The sequence below is a fragment of the Oncorhynchus nerka genome, linkage group LG15, assembly GCF_034236695.1.
Source record: "Oncorhynchus nerka isolate Pitt River linkage group LG15, Oner_Uvic_2.0, whole genome shotgun sequence".
Lineage (NCBI taxonomy): Eukaryota > Metazoa > Chordata > Actinopteri > Salmoniformes > Salmonidae > Oncorhynchus > Oncorhynchus nerka.
The window spans coordinates 41,640,318-41,658,224 of record NC_088410.1 but is presented as its reverse complement, the minus strand read 5'-3'; the positions used below and the strand labels follow the sequence as shown (position 1 = coordinate 41,658,224).

General features: G+C 42.6%; 1 protein-coding gene across 4 annotated transcripts in view; it reads right to left on the bottom strand.

The window, feature by feature from the left end:
• tp53bp2b (tumor protein p53 binding protein, 2b) overlaps positions 1-17,907 on the bottom strand; it is a 40,982-nt gene that overhangs the window by 20,085 nt on the left and 2,990 nt on the right. For 3 of the 4 annotated variants that reach the window (XM_065001602.1, XM_065001601.1, XM_029682324.2), the window contains exons 2-3: positions 3,195-3,342; positions 2,607-2,720 (exon numbers count right to left, since the gene is read on the bottom strand). In XM_065001602.1, coding sequence (XP_064857674.1) covers positions 2,607-2,720; positions 3,195-3,342 — 262 coding nt within the window. Of the gene's footprint in view, positions 1-2,606; positions 2,721-3,194; positions 3,343-14,218; positions 14,308-17,907 lie in introns of those variants that run through there. The other variant, XM_065001603.1, reaches the window with a different exon arrangement.

Sequence of the window (17,907 nt, the reverse complement as noted above, 5' to 3'; positions counted from 1 at the left end):
CCACATTGAAGGTGCCCAGCAACACCCGTTGGGGTGGTGTTGTCATCATGTTTGACAGTCTCCTGGAGGGGAAGGAGTCTCTCCAAGAAATGGCCATATCACAGTCTGCCGATATGGACAGCCCCATCAAGAGGATCCTCCTGGATGATGTATTTTGGGAGAGCAGCCTGCAACGTGTAGCAATAGCTATTGCACGGATTGAGAGAGACAACGCCATCCTGTCTGATGTTTAAACTCTGCTTGCAGATGTAAGAGAATAAATCCGTACTACCCTGCCCACTTCACTGTTGCTCCAAGCAGAGGAAACTGCAGTTCTGAAATACATCAAAAAGCGTGAAGACTTCTGCCTAAAGCCCATACACACTCCAGTGTACATGTTAGACCCAAGTATGCTGACAAGAGCATCCTGTCTGGTGCAGAGATCAACAAGGCCTATGGTGTCAACACTACTGTGTCTCGCCACCTTGGCCTGGATGAGGGCAAGGTTCTTGGCAGTCTGGCGAAGTAACACTTCCAAGCAAGGGCTTTGGGATGGAGATGCAATATGGTAGTTGTGACAACATCTCATCAGCCACCTGGTGGAACGGACTTTGTGGATCTGATGCTGTTTCCCCTGTTGCCTCCATCATCCTCCAAATCCCACCAACAACAGCCGCCTCAGAGCACAACTGGTCCTTGTTTGGGAACACACACACCAAAGCACGCAACAGGCTGACCAATACAAGGGTTGAAAAATTGGTGGCCATCCGGGCAAATTTGAGGCTTTTTGAGCCTGACAACAAGCCATCCTCAACAAGGTTGGAAAGTGACAGTGAAGATGAGGCCTCAGTGTCTGATGTTCATTGAGGAGGTCCAGGGAGAAGACATGGAAGCCTGAGAGGAAGACAACCAAAATATACAGATGTATGTTGAAAACTTTATGGGATCATTGGAGATCATTCAATGTTCCCTTTCTTTTGTTGTTCAGTGAAATCATGTGAAGAGTCTACTCATTTAATTAACGTTCAATTCGTAACTAAATATATATTTTTTATTTCTATTGGAAGGATGGAATCATTTGCAATTATTATTATTATTTTTTAAAACATTTTACCCCGGCCCGCCACAGGAGTCACTGGTGCGTGTTGAGACAAGGATATCCCTACCGGCCAAGCACTCCCTAACCCGGACGATGCTAGGCCAATTGTGCGTCACCCCACGGACCTCCCGGTCGCGGCCGGTTACGACAGAGCCTGGGCGCGAACCCAGAGTCTCCGATGGCACAGCTGGCGCTGCAGTACAGCGCCCTTAACCACTGTGCCACCCGGGAGGCCTGTAATTTGCAATTATGTCTACTTATGATGAGGCAAAATGTTTATGTTTCTGTCTCCATATGATATGGTAAATATATCCCAATGCAAAAAAACTACATTTATATGGAATTAGTATTAAATTGCATATATTCCCGTTAATTCCCACAAAGTTTCCACCTCTGAATATTCCCCAAAATATGCAACCCTAATCACAGCCAATCACAACACTGGCAGGTCAGTAATACTGCGAAACTGTCATTTCACTATTACTGCAGATATATTATGTACATTTTCTGAAATTACAATGCAAAAATAAAATACAAATCCTATGTGTAGCACCTTTAAAGTGTTAAAGTGTTCCATATTCTACATCATATGGGGGTGTGTTCATAAACTGGATTGTGTTATTACAACCAACAACCACAACGGACGCTGTGACAATAGTGCCACTGGGTTATGGTAAGTTCATAGAAAATATACTAAATATAGAAGAGAATGCAAAAGTAGCAAAAGAAGGATTAAGGACGGCTGAAGAATCTTTCTGCCAGGCATTTACATACGTCTTGGTGTGTGTGGGCCATGTGGCACACGGCGTGACATGGCATTGCTTAGGTTAGTCACAGACAGTGCCCGTGGCATATCATCATCATCACCACACACAGGCTGCATCATGAACTGCATCCTATTCCTTATAGTGCACAACATTGGCCAGGGCCCATAGGCCATGTGGGACGCAGTCACAGTCAGAAACATCCTGGGTGACCTTTGGGCCTGAGAGAATGCAGGCAAGACATAAAATGAGAGTGTACCCTGTTAAATAACGATGTCCCCAGCAGCCGCAAGAGATCACAGAGATTTTAATTATCTCAGCAACGTTTAGAATGCTTGGCATTGTGCCAAAACCGCATGCGTCACCAAATAACAGGAAGATATACAATCTTATCACACATGTTTTCTTTGTTATTTTGAGTTTTTACTTCACATGTGACATAGTTCAAATCCAATTGTGGCCATGTAGCAACTCTAATATGGTAACAATTGTATTGAAATTCATCATCCCAACAATGGGGACAACGAAATGTGTCTGCCAGTTAGAATAGTAGCCGGCTGTATTAACTTTGGCTCAAATGTAACGGAATATAGGACGAATAGAACATTGTGTACACCACACACATAACAGTCAGTAAACACACCTGACTACCCAGGCTTCCCCATTTTTCAGGCTACACTTGACACATTCAGTTACCACACTATTTAACATCCACGGTACTGGTGGGGGATGGGCATTGATAAATGTGTGTTTGTGGCTCTCACCCGACTCTCTGCAGGGTGCCCGTTCGTGGCGCAGGAGGAAGCGAACCTCCCCCCTCTGCTGTCCCCAATGCTGGAGCACGTCCAGCATTCGCTCTCCGTCACTAATGGCGCGTTCTGGTGTGACAAAGAAAGATGCCTGAGTAAGCGGTTCTTGAGTCCACGGCACGGTTCCATTTTGGTCCCTTGCCTCTTACCCTTCAGGTGTTCACATCTGACGGGATAGTGGTACTGCTTTCACCTATTACATCACTTTTAAGATTAGTGAACATCGAAGCTGTAGGGGCTAGAGTGAAATGGAACAGTTTTTTTGGGGGGGGGGGTTACTCCTACCCACCACTGAAAACTTTGCCCTTCGATTGGTTTCTTTCATTTTAACACTGATGAGTGCAGCCCTCCTTAAAATAAACCTAGAGTTAACACTGCCGTTTAAAGGTTGGCCAGGATATGTCCTGGCTGGTCTAGCAGTAATACCACAGTCTCACACATAACTACGGTGAAGGGCCCATGCCCTTCTAGCAATCCTCTCCTACTTACTTTACTGTCTCTTTTTACTGCAGAAGACGGAGTAAGAACCGTTCTGAAACTCACCTGAACCTCGCCACATTTCAGCTAGGTAGCATTCTCCCTCCCCGGGCTCCTTGCACAGCTCCACCACATCACGACACAGGGTTTCCGGGGTAACGGGCACCTCTGTGAAATGCTGGTCGTTGTTGCTGAGGTACACGGTGAGGAACATCTAAGACACAGTGAAAAATAGACCATTAGAACAGTGTTACTCGACATTGGTGCTGTGTACAATATGATAGAATGAGAAACCCTGTTAAAAGAACATCTGGGTCCAACCCCAGACAAAGACTGAGCCAATTCAGAAAACCCATCGCAGTGGGGGAACACGCAAAAATAGTGAGAACAGAATAAGTAGCACATTAGGTACCTGTTCTATTCGAAAACAGATGGTCAATGTCTATTTTGGATCCAAAAATCTTACAGGGAGTCATTTGTCAGTGTGGTCTTTTTTCCTAATAGGGGCAATTCCACGGTAACGGAATTGGGCTGAGACTCATATTTTGACTTAAAATGTATGCCAAACAAAAACCATTGATTTAAAAGTTTACAAACCATACAACTCTACGCACAAGGACTACTTTTAAGAAATGACAATGAACATAAAAAAAAGAAAACATTTCCTGGAAGTTTGGTAACAGAATTTCAGTTAAATCTCCCTCGGTTTATGTGACCACATTTCCAAACACCGAATTAAGATTCAGAGATAGCTGGCATCCCATTCTTTCTGCAGACATGACATGACACCCTGAATTTGAAAGAAATCTATTTTGGCTATTGAACGTGAAGTGGATTTACACCCGGTAACAGAATTGAGGCAACAGAATTTCATCATTGGTCCTTGATCTATACTACACAGAAGTGCATAATTTTGGATATGAAGGTCATTCACCCTAAATACGTATACAAAGGTGCAATATCCTCGTTTACATATGGAGGTATTATTCTACACACTGGCTATTATTTTATTGAGCTCCACTGTGGTTGGTCTAGAACAAATCTGAACCAATCAAAGACGTCGATTTTTCACACGTTTGGACATCAAAGTACAGCACAGTAGAGATATGTAGAGTACAGTACAGAACACAGTAAATATAGTAGAGTATAGTACATTATAGGGTAATGTACTGTACCTTACTCTACTTTTGTTTACTGTACTGTGGTGTCCAAACGTATGAAACATGGGTGTCCGTGACCAAATAAAGAATTTAAAGAGAGGGGGCTCATGGGGAGGTGTCAATAAGAGCCGGGAGAGGTTACGTTAGAGATAGAGAGAAGAGAGGTTGTCCTGACTTTTCTTCCTCTGACAACCAGACGACAGAAGGAGAAAGGAAAACATTTATCAGCTGAACATAGTACGCCAGCAAAATGGAGAACAGTAGCAACTGTTGTTTGTGACTATTATGATTTCCCATTGTACCATTTCAAATGCAGACATTCCGTTACCAATTTCTGACATTCTGTTACCGATTTGGTAACAGATTTGAGTTTCAATCCCTTAATAATTCATGAAACAAAATCGATATCAGTAAAAACACTAATTAACTGGCGGGGCCTATTTAAAAAACAAAGCGTATGATTTCTTAATCTATCCCTGCTCATGAAGGAGAGAAATTAGAAAATATCTTAAAGATATGTGGGTTTTTGGTAACGGAATTGTAAGGCACATGGCAATGTTTCTTAAACTTACAGAAGACAGAAAAGGTTATCCTAAACTATACTGAACAAAAATAAACGCAACATGTAAAGTGTTGGTCCCATGTTTCATGAGCAGAAATAAAAGATCCCAGAAATGTTCCATATGCACAAAAATATGTTCTCTCAAATTGTGTGTACAAATTTGTTTACATCCCTGTTAGTGAGCATTTCTCATTTGCCAATATAACCCATCCACCTGACAGGTATGACATATCAACAGGCTGATTAAACAGCATAATCATTACACAGGTGCACCTTGTGCTGGAGACAAAAGGCCACTAAAATGTACAGGTTAAACAACAGGTATTTCTGTCTGTAATAAAGCCTATGCCCTCCCAGGCCCAACCATGGCTGTGCCCCTGCCCAGTCATGTGAAATCCATAGATTAGGTTCTAAGAAATGTATTTCAATTGACTGATTTCCTTTTATGAACTGTAACTAAGAAAATAGTTAAAATTGTTGCCTGTTGCATTTATTTAAAATGTTGATATCAGTTGGCAGGGGTCTAATTCAACAGGATTGTGTTTTGATGTATTTCTAATACCTTTTAAGACTTTCTGGTAGATGTTTTCTAAGACCCCTTTTCCATCTGTCTGACAATTTGTTTATTCCTAATTTTGAGGATGGAAAATGGTTGAAACTCATATATGCCTTAATTTCTCAAAAATATAGACTTGTGGCTTTCATTTGTCACCCAATTTGACATGGTCCTATGAACTTCACATGTTGTGCTTATGGGTCCTTTTACATAGAAGTTACCACAGGGAATTCCACAAATAATAATGGCGTTGCTTCAACATCTGGAGTGAGCCAGCCCAAAGACAGAATGGGGACAGTCTGGGAACTACTCCAGAACCCCCTCTGGAATTATAAAGGGGCGAATGCAGTTCTGAACATTTTTTCAAAGAGAAAACTGGGTCTCAAATTCCAATAGAGCCAAGCTCCAGTCTCTGAAAAGGAAAACATGATGAAGAGGCAACACTGTCAAGGACACTGGTCCTCGAGAAACGGGGGCAGGCTCTGTGAATTTGACCTTTCGCAAGATTCTACATAGGTCAATGGTTTCATTTCAAATGCGCAAACGCTGCAGCCAGCCACTGTGACAACTGTATATGGGGGACAATAAAGGGTTATAGAGCCAAGTCAGCAATTTCTTCGCACCATAAATAGCAGGCCAAGCCAAACACGCTCCGCTGCCCAAAGGTATAGAGGATGCAAGAAGCGATCATTGACTTGTTGCTTCATAGTGGTGGTCTGGCATGGGGCCTGAAAGGTCTATATCACTGAGGTAACAGATGGGCTTTAGACTGAAGATGCATCCCAAAATGGCACCCTTTTCCCTAGTGCATTACTTTTGACCAGGTCCATGAGGTGCCATGTGGGACACATCCTGAGAGTAACATGGAAGCTGTCCTGTAGACTCTGCCATCGCTGCAGCACTACGTTCCCACTAACAACCTACAGAACCTACCATTCCAGAAACCTCTGCCTAAAACCAGTTATAATTTGGAGATAATCCATATAAAATCAGGAGATTTAGAACTTACTAAACTATCAATCTGATTGGTTTTCAAATTATTTGTCAAACTGAGCTGTCTACCAATTTCCTGAAATTTGTCAAAGGTGTTCAAGCCTGATCCCATTCATGATAAATCTATGATGTCAAAGCACAGTTGGATTATGGAGAGAAACATAATTATTCCGAGGCAACAGTATAAAATAATAAAGCCTTCCACATCCGCCACAAACATCTGGCATTTAACAGAAGTGGCTGAGAGACACGTAACAATGCTAAACCACTCGTAATGCCGACTGATCCTACATTTGTGAAACCGTGGCACAAGCTTGCCAGCTGACACTCCACGCACCAATTCAAGTATCCAGTTTGAAGCAGCTGTGCACTAAAGGTTTAAAAAGAGGCTTTTTTTTGTCCTCTTTTAAAATATGCTCTCAATCTGGGCACTGGATCGGACTACAGCTGGGGATATGACTGACTGCCTTTCTGTCCTAGTCACGCTAGGAGTACAAGAAATCCACAGACTGGCAATTAGAGTTAGGATAACATCATGGCCATGTGCCCTCTTAAAGGTAGACTCCGCCATATGACATCATCATGCAAAGCCAGAGGACTTCCTGTTTGCAGAAAACAAGATAATTAATGTCCGCAAAAAGACCACTTCCCAACTTCCGGCCTCCCTTCAGACACGCACACATTGGGGAGTGGCAAATACCCATTGTGACGCACAGATGTTCCAAACTCTGACTTTATGACCAAAATTTGCGTGTTTACATTTTGTAGTCAATTTTGACACTAGAATAACTGTTTCTGACTCCTATCAATGCCACATAGGGGATTTGCAAGGGGATTCATTGCTTTTTAAAAGGCAGCCGCTCTTTAAAAGTATATAGCTGATTTGAATCCTATTTGTGTCTTTGTAAAGCTGCTTAAAGAAAAATGTGGATCCCAGCTTGTTCCTCTGTATACCACACACTTCTCAACAGCAAATGTATTTAAACTAACGCTGTTCATCAACCAAACCACACGTACACTAATGTATTAGTAATATGAAAACGTTGGACTAAATACACGTCTTAAGGAAGCCCATGCTTCAACCAGTACAGAAGTGGGACATGGTGTCAGAGGTTGATAAAGTGAAGAGAAGTAGGCTGTCATTTTCTGTTTCACTGCACTGGGCCGTCATTTTATCACATAGGGCAAGGGCTATGGGAAGCAGTAGGCACATTGGGAGATCTGAGTGAGCCTTGAGGCCATCTAGGACAATCAGAGATGAAGTGCACCCTACTTGGTAAGGCTCATTAAAAAAGTTGTCTAAAAAAGGCCTAAAAATGCTGTGAAAATGCCCAAATATCATTAAATAATGAGCAAAAGATAATTATACTTTATTTACAACTACAATTCTGAAAAAAGGGGCCGTGAACATTGGGGGCTTATGCTAATTCCTTGGCATGTCCCTGTTTGCTTGGCACCACTCACTGAATGCATGGCTTTTGTAAGACTTGTCGAAAACAATTCGGCCGAATATCAAATTACATGCAAAGTAGCACACTTGTATTTCCATAAACAAATGTATAGGGGAGCCATCATTGCTGGCTCTTGGCCTGCATCCGAAATTGCACCATATTCCCTATGTAGGGCAATACTTTTGACCAGGAACCATAGGGATCTGGTAAAAAGTAGTGCACTATTATGTAGGGAAAATGTTACCATTTTGGATGCATCCTTGCAGTGGATGATCAAGCCTTTAACAGAACAGGGGAATGTTCTTTTCCCCTCAGAAATCTTTCCCCCTTTGCGAAATTATATAATTGTATACATTTGCTTAAAGAAAGAGATTTTGTATAACAAGTCTCAAAAAGGTAGGGGTTAAAATGATTGACACCCCTAAAGATTCTAAGAAATAAAGTAGTCAGAAGTGTAGTAGTACTTGGTCCCATATACCTAGCAAGTTATGACTACATAGAACTTGTGACTCTTCAAAGTTTGTTTTGGTTTTGTTTCAGATTATTTTGTGGCCAATAGAAATGAATGGTGGGGCCTCCCAAGTGGCACAGCGGTCTAAGGCACTGCATCGCAGTGCTTGAGGAGTCACTACAGACCCGGCTTCGATCCCAGGCTGTGTCACAACCAGCTGTGACTGGGAGTCCCATATGGCATCGCACAATTGGCCCAGCGTCGTCTGGGTTAGGGGAGGGTTTGGCCGGGGGCGGCATTACTTGGCTCATCGCGCTCTAGCGACTCCTTGTGGCAGGCCGGGCGCCTGCAGGCTGACTTTGATCATCAGCAGAGCTGTGTTTCCTCCGACACATTGGTGCAGCTGGCTTCCGGGTTAAGCGGGCGTGTGTTAAGGAGCGCGGTTTGGCGGGTCATATTTCGGAGGACGCCTGACTCGACCTTCACCTCTACTGAGCCCGTTGGGGAGTTGTAGTGATGAGACAAGATCGTAATGAAATTGGGGGTGAAAAAGCTAAACAAAACAGTCATTAATGTATTGTGTCATTTTAGAGTCACTTTTATTGTAAATAACAATATATGTTTCTAAACACTTTTACATTAGCGTGGATGCTACCATGATTCTGAATAATCAAATAAAAATCTTATTGGTCACACACACATGGTTAGCAGATGTTAACGCGAGCATAGTGAAATGCTTGTGCTTCTAGTTCCAACGGTGCAGTAATATCTAACAAATAATCAAACAATTCCCAAATACCTACAGCTGAAGTCGGAAGTTTATATACCCCTTAGCCAAATACATTTAAACTTGATTTCTCACAATTCCTGACATTTAATCCTAGTAAAAATTCCCTGTCTTAGGATCACCACTTTATTTAAAAATGTGGCACATCAGAATAATAGTACAGAGTGTGATTTATTTCAGCTTTAATTTCATTCATCACATTCCCAGTGGGTCAGAAGTTTACATACACTCAATTAGTATGTGGTAGCATTGCCTTTAAATTGTTTAACTTGGGTCAAACATTCTGTGTAGCCTTCCACAAGCTTCCCACAATAAGTTGTGTGAATTTTGGCCCATTCCTCCTGACAGAGCTGGTGTAACTAAGTCAGTTTTGTAGGCCTCCTTGCTCGCACACACTTTTTCAGTTCTGCCCACAAATTCTCTATATGATTGAGGTCAGGGCTTTGTGATGACCACTCCAATACCTTGACTTTGTTGTTCTTAAGCCATTTTGCCACAACTTGGACATATGCTTGGGGTCATTGTCCATTTGGAAGATACTTTTGTACCCGTTTCCTCCATCTTCACAAGGTCCTTTGCTCTTGTTCTGGGATTGATTTGCACTTTTCTCACCAAAGTACGTTCATCTCTAGGAGACAGAACCAGTCTCCTTCCTGAGCGGTATGACGGTTGCATGGTCCCATAGTGTTTATACTTGCGTGCTATTATTTGTACAGATGAACGTGGTACCTTCAGGTGTTTGGAAATTGCTCCCAAGGATGAACCAGACTTGTGGAGGTCTAAAAAAAAAACAAATTCTGAGGTCTTGGCTGATTTCTTTTGATTTTCCCATGATGTCAAGCAAAGAGGCACTGAGTTTGAAGGTAGGCCTTGAAATACATCCACAATTGACTCAAATGATGTCAATTCGCCTATCAGAAGCTTTTGAAGCATGACATCATTTTTTGGAATTTTCCAAGCTGTTTAAAGGCACAGTCAACTTAGTGTATGTAAAATTCTGACCCACTGGACTTGTGATACAGTGAATTATAAGTGACATAATCTGTCTGTAAACAATTGTTGGAAAAATTACTTGTGTCATGCACAAAGTAGATGTCCTCACTGACTTGCCAAAACTATAGTTTCTTAACAAGAGATTTGTGGAGTGGTTGTAAAACAAGTTTTAATGACTCCAACCTTAGTGTTGGAGTTCTACTGTAATACAAAAATCTAGGTGCAGTAGATGGTATAAAATACAGTATATACATGTGATATAAGATATGAAACATTATTGAAGTGGCATTGTTTAAAGTAGTGATCCAACTAGTGATCCATTTGCTAACGTGTCCAGTGATTGGGTCTCAATGTGGGCAGCAGCCTCTCTGAGTTAGTGATTGCAGTTTAGCAGTCTGATGGCCTTGAGATAGAAGCTGTTTCTCAATCTCTCTATCCCAGCTTTGATGCACCTGTACTGACCTCGCCTTCTGGATGATAGCAGTGTGAACAGGCAGTGGCTCGGGCGGTTGTTGTCCTTGATAATCTTTTTTGCCTTCCTGTGACATTGGGTGCTGTAGATGTCATGGAGGGCAAGTAGTTTTCCCCCGGTGATGCGTTGTGCAGACAGCACCACCCTCTGGAGAGCCTTGCGGTTGAGGGCGGTGCAGTTGCCGTACCAGTCTGTGATACAGCCCGCCAGAATGCTCTCGATTATGCATCTGTAGAAGTTTGTGAGTGCTTTTGGTGACAAGCCAAATTTCTTCAGCCTCCTGAGGTTGAAGAGGCACTGTTGCGCCTTCTTCACCACACTGTCTGTCTGTGATATGTACGCCCAGGACCATAAAACTTTCCACCTTCTCCACAACTGACCCTTCGATGTGGATAGGGGGAGCTCCCTCTGCGGTTTCCTGAAGTCCACGAGCATCTCCTTTGTTTTGTTGACATTGAGTGAGATGTAGTTTTGCTGAAACCACACTCCGAATGCCCTCACGTCATCCCTGTAGGCTGTCTCGTCATTGTTGGTGATCAAGCCCACTACTGTTGTGTCGTCAGCAAACTTGATGATTGAGTTAGAGGCGTGCATGGCCACGCAGTCGTGGGAGAACAGGGAGTACAGGAGAGGGTTGAGCACACACCCTTGCGGGGCCCCAGTGTTGAGGGTCAGTGAAGTGGAGATGTTGCTTCCTACCTTCACCACCTGGTTGCAGCCCATCAGAAAGTCCACTGAAGTGGGTCTAGGGTAGCTGGTAAGGTGGAGGTGATATGATCATTGACTAGCCTCTCAAAGCACTTCATGATGACAGAAGTGAGGGCTTCGGGGCAGTAGTCATTTAGTTCAGTTATCTTTGCCTTTTTGGGTACAGGAACAATGCTAGCCATCTTGAAACATATGTAGACAACAGACTGGGATAGGGAGCGATTAAATATGTCCGTAAACACGCCAGCCAGCTGGTCTGCGCATGCTCTGAGGATGCGGATAGGAATACCGTGTGGGCCAACACTTTTAAATCTATTTCTCATGTCAGCCACTGAGAAAAAAAGGTGTGGGGGGGGACACACGCAGTCTTTGTTAGCAAGCCACATCGGTGGCACTGTATTATCCTCAGAGCGGGCAAAGAAGGTGTTTAGTTTGTCTGGAAACGTGACGTTGGTATCCGTGACGTGGCTGTTTTTGTAGTCCGCCACATACGTCTCGTAACTGAGCCGTTGAATTGCGAAGGGATGCCTGTACCGGCATTTTGTTTGTTTGATTGCCTTGCGAAGGGGATAACTACACTGTTTATATTTAACCATATCCCCAGACCTCTTTCCATGGTTATACGTGGTGGATCGCGCTCTCAGTTTTTCGCGAATGCCGCCATCCATCCACAGTTTCTGGTTAGGGTAGGTTTTAACAGTCAGTGTGTACGACATCTCCAATGCACTTGTTTATTGTGTATAAATCAATGTTGTTCTCCGAGGCCGACTGGAACATATTCCAGTCCGCGTGATCAAAACAATCTTGGAGCGTGGCTTCCGATTGGTCAGACCAGCGTTGAATGGTTCTCGTCACTGGTACATCCTGTTTGAGTTTCTACCTATAAACCGGAACTAGCAAGATGGCATCGTGGTCGGATTTTCCGAAGGGAGGGCAGGGGAGGGCATTGTATGCATCGCAGAAGTTAGAGTGGTAGTGGTTGAGAGTATTAGCCCTTTGTGTCATGCAATCAATATGCAGATAACATTTAGGTAACATTGATCTCTAATTCGCTTTGTTAAAATACCCAGCTACAATAAATGCAGCCTCCAGCCCCTCTAATATTCTCACTCATTATTCATGATTTATTCAGGATTATGCATAATCATGGTAGCATCCACATTAATGCAGAAGTGTTTAGAAACATATTCTATTCTTATTTATAATAAGTGACAAAACATTATTTACCATTAATTTCTATTGGGTACAAACGAATCTGAAACACAACCAAAACAAACTGCAAATGCTTCCAACATGTTTGTAGTCACAAGCTTGATGTAGCCATTGCGTGCTAGGAATATGGGACCAAATACAAAACTTTTGACAATTTGTATTTATAAGAATCTTTAGGGGTGTCAATAAACTTCACCCCAAACCTAAAAAATAATATATGACTTGTTAAACAAAATCTCTTTCTCTAAGCAATTGTATTAGTACAAATTATTTTATACAGTTATTATTGCTAAATTTTATCAAAAGTGTCAATAATTTTAGACCCCACGGTATATCTTGGAGAACCAGAAGTAGAATAGAATACTTTACTTCCTGTGAGAGAATTTGTCCTATAGGCTACACTGTATTCCAGGTAGCCCCCATATACTGACAATTCCAGTTTTCAGAATAAGACGTGTGCATAGGCAGTAGTTGTATTAATAAAGCCACGATGGAATTGAAAACAATCCATTCTAATTCTATGGATAGATTCTATATAAACACGTATGGCAGGCTGCTTGATTGAATACAATTCCCCTGATTCACACAGGGGAAAGGCAGAGCACTTTGACTTTGCGTGTGGGAGCAGCCCTAATAACACAACATCGCCCTTCTATTCAGACAGATCAGACAGCTTGGGGGTGAAGTTTCCTTAAGTACATATGTAGGATCAGCATCCCCTCCCCCAATCTTAAAAATGCAAAACTGACCCATGATGAGTGTCTGGGGCAACTTAACACTATTCTGATCAGACATTGGCCTGCGAGGTCTAGTCTGTGGTAAAAAATAAAATGTGTCACAGTGTGGGGCATCTAATGAGATCGGTGAGGCTAAGCTTCTCATTAATTGTGCATCAGTGTGACTGAGAACAAACGTCATTAGCAATAGGGATTCTAATTGGTGGAGAATAAGGTGATGAGCTAAGTGCTATGAGATCTTTGGAAAGATTAGCTGTAATTGCAAATTGTTCCTCTGTTATTAGGTGACATAAACATAGGTGTCAGGCATTTGACCACGATGACTCGGACTAGAGAATCTATAACACATTCTCTTAACAAAATTTCAACTAAAAGGTTGTGTATTTTATCATGTAATCATGAATAAATCACTGTTGATAGGGATAGACTAAATGAATCGTGGATGGTGGTCTTAATCCGAAATCTAATTACTGACAAAGCCCTTCCTGCAAATTTCTTCCCAAAAAAACAACTTTGCGTGAGACGCCTTGAGGAAATCAAAATAACCTTTTTTGTGACATTCATTCTTGGTGAGTTATTGTGCTGTGGTGCTAAACATGCTGAAGTGCTCAAAAGTAGGCATGGGAAGAGAACAAGTTGAAATGACACACGCAAGTTGTTATCGGACCAACAGGCCATTACATTTGGTTAAACAGGTTGAGTGAATTGTCGATATACCATGACGGACACAAATTGAAAGCTAATTAATTGGAAATAGAGAGTTAAGTTTGCTGTGCCGGCAGTTACAAGCTACAGGAGTAATCCAACCCACTGGAGTCATTAATTATTCATGCCAATAACAGCATACAACAAACGAGCATCTGTCAATACATGCATCATCGGGCCAAAGCCATCCTACGGAGTCCAACTTCAAAGAACTGTTGTGTTCCCTCTTGAAACAGGGACCTTTTCACTTAAAGCGGTATCCTTTTCTCCATTTCATGTTTTAAAAAAGATATTAGCACTAACCCTTGACTTGTGGTTGTGTGGATCTTTAATAAAATGTTGGCAGATTGGGATAGGCTTGCGAGCCGCCACCGCCGGTCAGCTCCCAATGTTTTTAAGCTGCGGCCTGGACCCAGGCCATATGGCCAGGCTCACGTGACTTTACTATTGAATCAGCGTAGCAGTAGCAACCCTCCCCCGTTCCCAACCCCCACTGTGCTGAGCGTTACTCTGGGAGCAGAAAAACAGTACTGGGCGAAAGCAAACACAACCCAGTCGCTGAAATGTTTACATTTTGACATAGGCATTTTGGGACAATGGGAAATGTCATTGTAAATCTCCACCACAGCCAAGGAGCAGTACTTTTGAATAATCGCCTAATGAATTTAGAAATAGCCTAAATGTCGCAGCAGAAAGAGTGTGTGTATGTGTGTCTGTCTGTGTGGTTGCTACTGGTCACAGTGGTAACAGTTGCAAAGGCACTCTGTAACCTCAGGTGTGAGATGAGTTTAACAATAGTAATCAATGATATTTGGAACAAGAAAACAAAGTTAGGTCTAGCCTATAAACTAATCTATTATTTCCCCCTATCTGTACCAACCCTGACCATGCTAAATAATCACTTGAAGATAAGTCCTTGCAAGTTGAGTAAAAATCTATTCTCCGTTCACATAACCACATGATGGAACAGCCTGAAATAGATTTAGCCTAAGCACCACATTTATGAGTTCCACCAGGGCTAACACTAAGTTTCCAGGATCTCAACCTATATAAAGAAACACAAGATGTTGGGCCAACACTATAGGGCTCCCAAGAGGAACAAACAGACATGCGGAGTTATATTTTGCTCACCGTCATTACAGTTTAACAATGCAGGGTCATTGTTCTTCAAATAGCTGTACTTCTTGTTTTGTGTCTACTTTCCAACCCATGTTTAACTAGCAAAATTACACAACTGTCCTCTTCTTCACTAGGTTCAAAACTGTTGTCAAGATATGTCATCCACTCATTAGTCAAGGTTGCTTTTAAAGATCAGTGTCTGGTTGAACAAGAAAGGGGAAAACGTTTAGATGTTTAAACTGTTCGCTGCTCTGGCCCCCCAATGGTGGAACAAACTCCCTCACGACGCCAGGACAGCGGAGTCAATCACCACCTTCCGGAGACACCTGAAACCCCACCTCTTTAAGGAATACCTAGGATAGGATAAAGTAATCCCTCTCACCCCCCCTCCCCCTGAAAAGATTTAGATGCACTACTGTTCCACTGGAGGTCATAAGGTGAATGCACCAATTTGTAAGTCGCTCTGGATAAGAGCGTCTGCTAAATGACTTAAATGTAAATGTAAATGTAATGTTGTTGAGGATGACACGTTGGCTCTAATTTACACCTCACTCGGGTATATTGTTACACAGTAATAATCATGTACTCTACCATGTCCAAGGACTAGAAGGACAGTAAATCCTCACTTGGAAACACCGGACCTCAAGGGAGCCAAACAAGTGACACACTCAAGAGCTTAGATAATATCTGGATTTACCATTCTGCAGACCAGCTAATAATAGAATACCATTGTGCCCATTGTGTGTGGAACGCTGCACCCACCTCATGGAACATCTAAACATAGAAACCTATCCAGGTTACGACTGACAAAGATTAGAGCAATGCAGGAAAGCCTGTTCAAATTTGTACGAATGTTAGTTTGTATTTTGTTTCACATAGTACAGTTTTATAAACAAATTCAGTCACACTTTCTTGCAGCACACAAAGAGGATCTTGTAAGTGTCAAACCCAAGAGTGGTTTTTATTTTTATTTATTTAACTAGGCAAGTCGGTTAAGAACACATTCTTATTTACTGGTTACAGCAGTCGTGCTCTGGGTGTGGGGTAAGATGTGAGGCTCACACTACCACTCATATGACTATGCATTGTATACATTCTACTCTCGATGTAAGGGCCTGAGACTGCTATGAATGGGTGCACTCAACCAAAGTATGCATTATCTGCACCTAAACAGTTTGCACTCCAATGTGCATTTACCTGGAGTCAATGGCAAGTTTATAAATTGCCTGACTGGGCAGATGAGACAGTGGATTGCGCAGTCAGATGGAACCACCCGTTGTATAAAGAAATCCCAATAAGGGTTACATTTTGTAAGCTGGGATGTTCTATATGAATTCAATCACTTTTTGACAGCACCCCTTTTGATTTGAACGAAACCTTCCATTCACATTTTCCCAAACAATTGAGTTTGATATTATTTTTGTCAAACTATAGTTACATTTATTTTTATACATTTTTCAACAAAAAAAAATCTCATTTGCTTTTTTACCTTTAAAACTAGAATCTGTAGTTGAAACAATAACAAAGCGGACACCCTGTCTCTGTTTTGGTGAAAAGCTAACAGATGGGCATGGAGAAATGATAGACAGAGATATGGATTCAAGGACTGACTATCCATGATATTGGGGCCTCCCGGGTGGTTACGGGTGCTGTACTGCCAGTTGTACCACCAGAGACCCTGGGTTCGCGCCCAGGCTCTGTTGTAACCAGCCGCGACCGGGAGGTCCGTGGGGCGACGCACAACTGGCCTAGCACCGTCCGGGTTAGGGAGGGCTTGGCAGGTAGGGATATCCTTGACTCATCGCGGACCACGGAACACGCATGCAGTGCACGCTAAGGTTGCCAGGTGCGGCTGGCTTCTGGGTTGGATGCACTCTGTGTTAAGAAGCAGTGTGGCTTTGTTGGGTTGTGTATCGGACTTTCAACCTTTTGTCTCTCCCTTGAGCTCGTACGGGAGTTGGAGCGATGAGACAAGATAGTAGCTACTAACAATTGGATACCACAAAATTGGGGAGAAAAAAGGGGTCAAATTCAACAACAAAAAAATCCATAATAAAATGATAGTTTGATCACGACACGCAGGTTGAAGTATCAAAAGCTCTGAACCAATTATATTAATTTGGGGACAGGTCGAAAAGCATTAAACATTTATGGCAATTAGCCAATTTGTTCTGGGATATAGACATTGAGTTGTTATTTTACCCGAAATGCACTCCGACAATTAATCCATAAAACAGTCAGCCGAATCGTTTCTAGTCATCTCTCCTGTTTCCAGGATTTTTCTTCTTTGGACTTTATATGGCGATTGGCATCTAACTTCCATAGTATTACCACGACCGACCTCAGTTTGTCTTTCAATCACCCACGTGGGTATAACCAATGAGGAGATGGCACGTGGGTATCTGCTTCTATAAACCAACAAGGAGATGGGAGAGACAGGACTTGCACCACGTTCAGCGTCACAAATAGAACTGACTTCTATTTTAGAGCTTGGCAACGCAGACGCTCGTTGGCTCCCGCGAGCAGTGTGGGTGCATTGATTGAATAACATGTAAGTGTACATTTATTTTGCGACGCGAGCGGTGTGGTCAGCATGTAATGATGAATTATGACTTTCCATAAGTGAAATAGGCTATTCTCAATGGGCACAAACAGTTTACATTTTTAGGTGCTTTTTTTCTCCCCAATTGGTAGTTACAGTCTTGTCCCGTCGCTGCAACTCCCCTACAGACTCGGGAGAGGCTATGGTCGAGAGCCATACTTCCTCCAAAACATGACCCTGCCAAGCCGCACTGCTAACTTAACCGGAAGCCAGCCGCACCAGTGTGTTGGAGGAAACACCGTCCAACAGGAGACCGAAGTCAGCTTGCAGG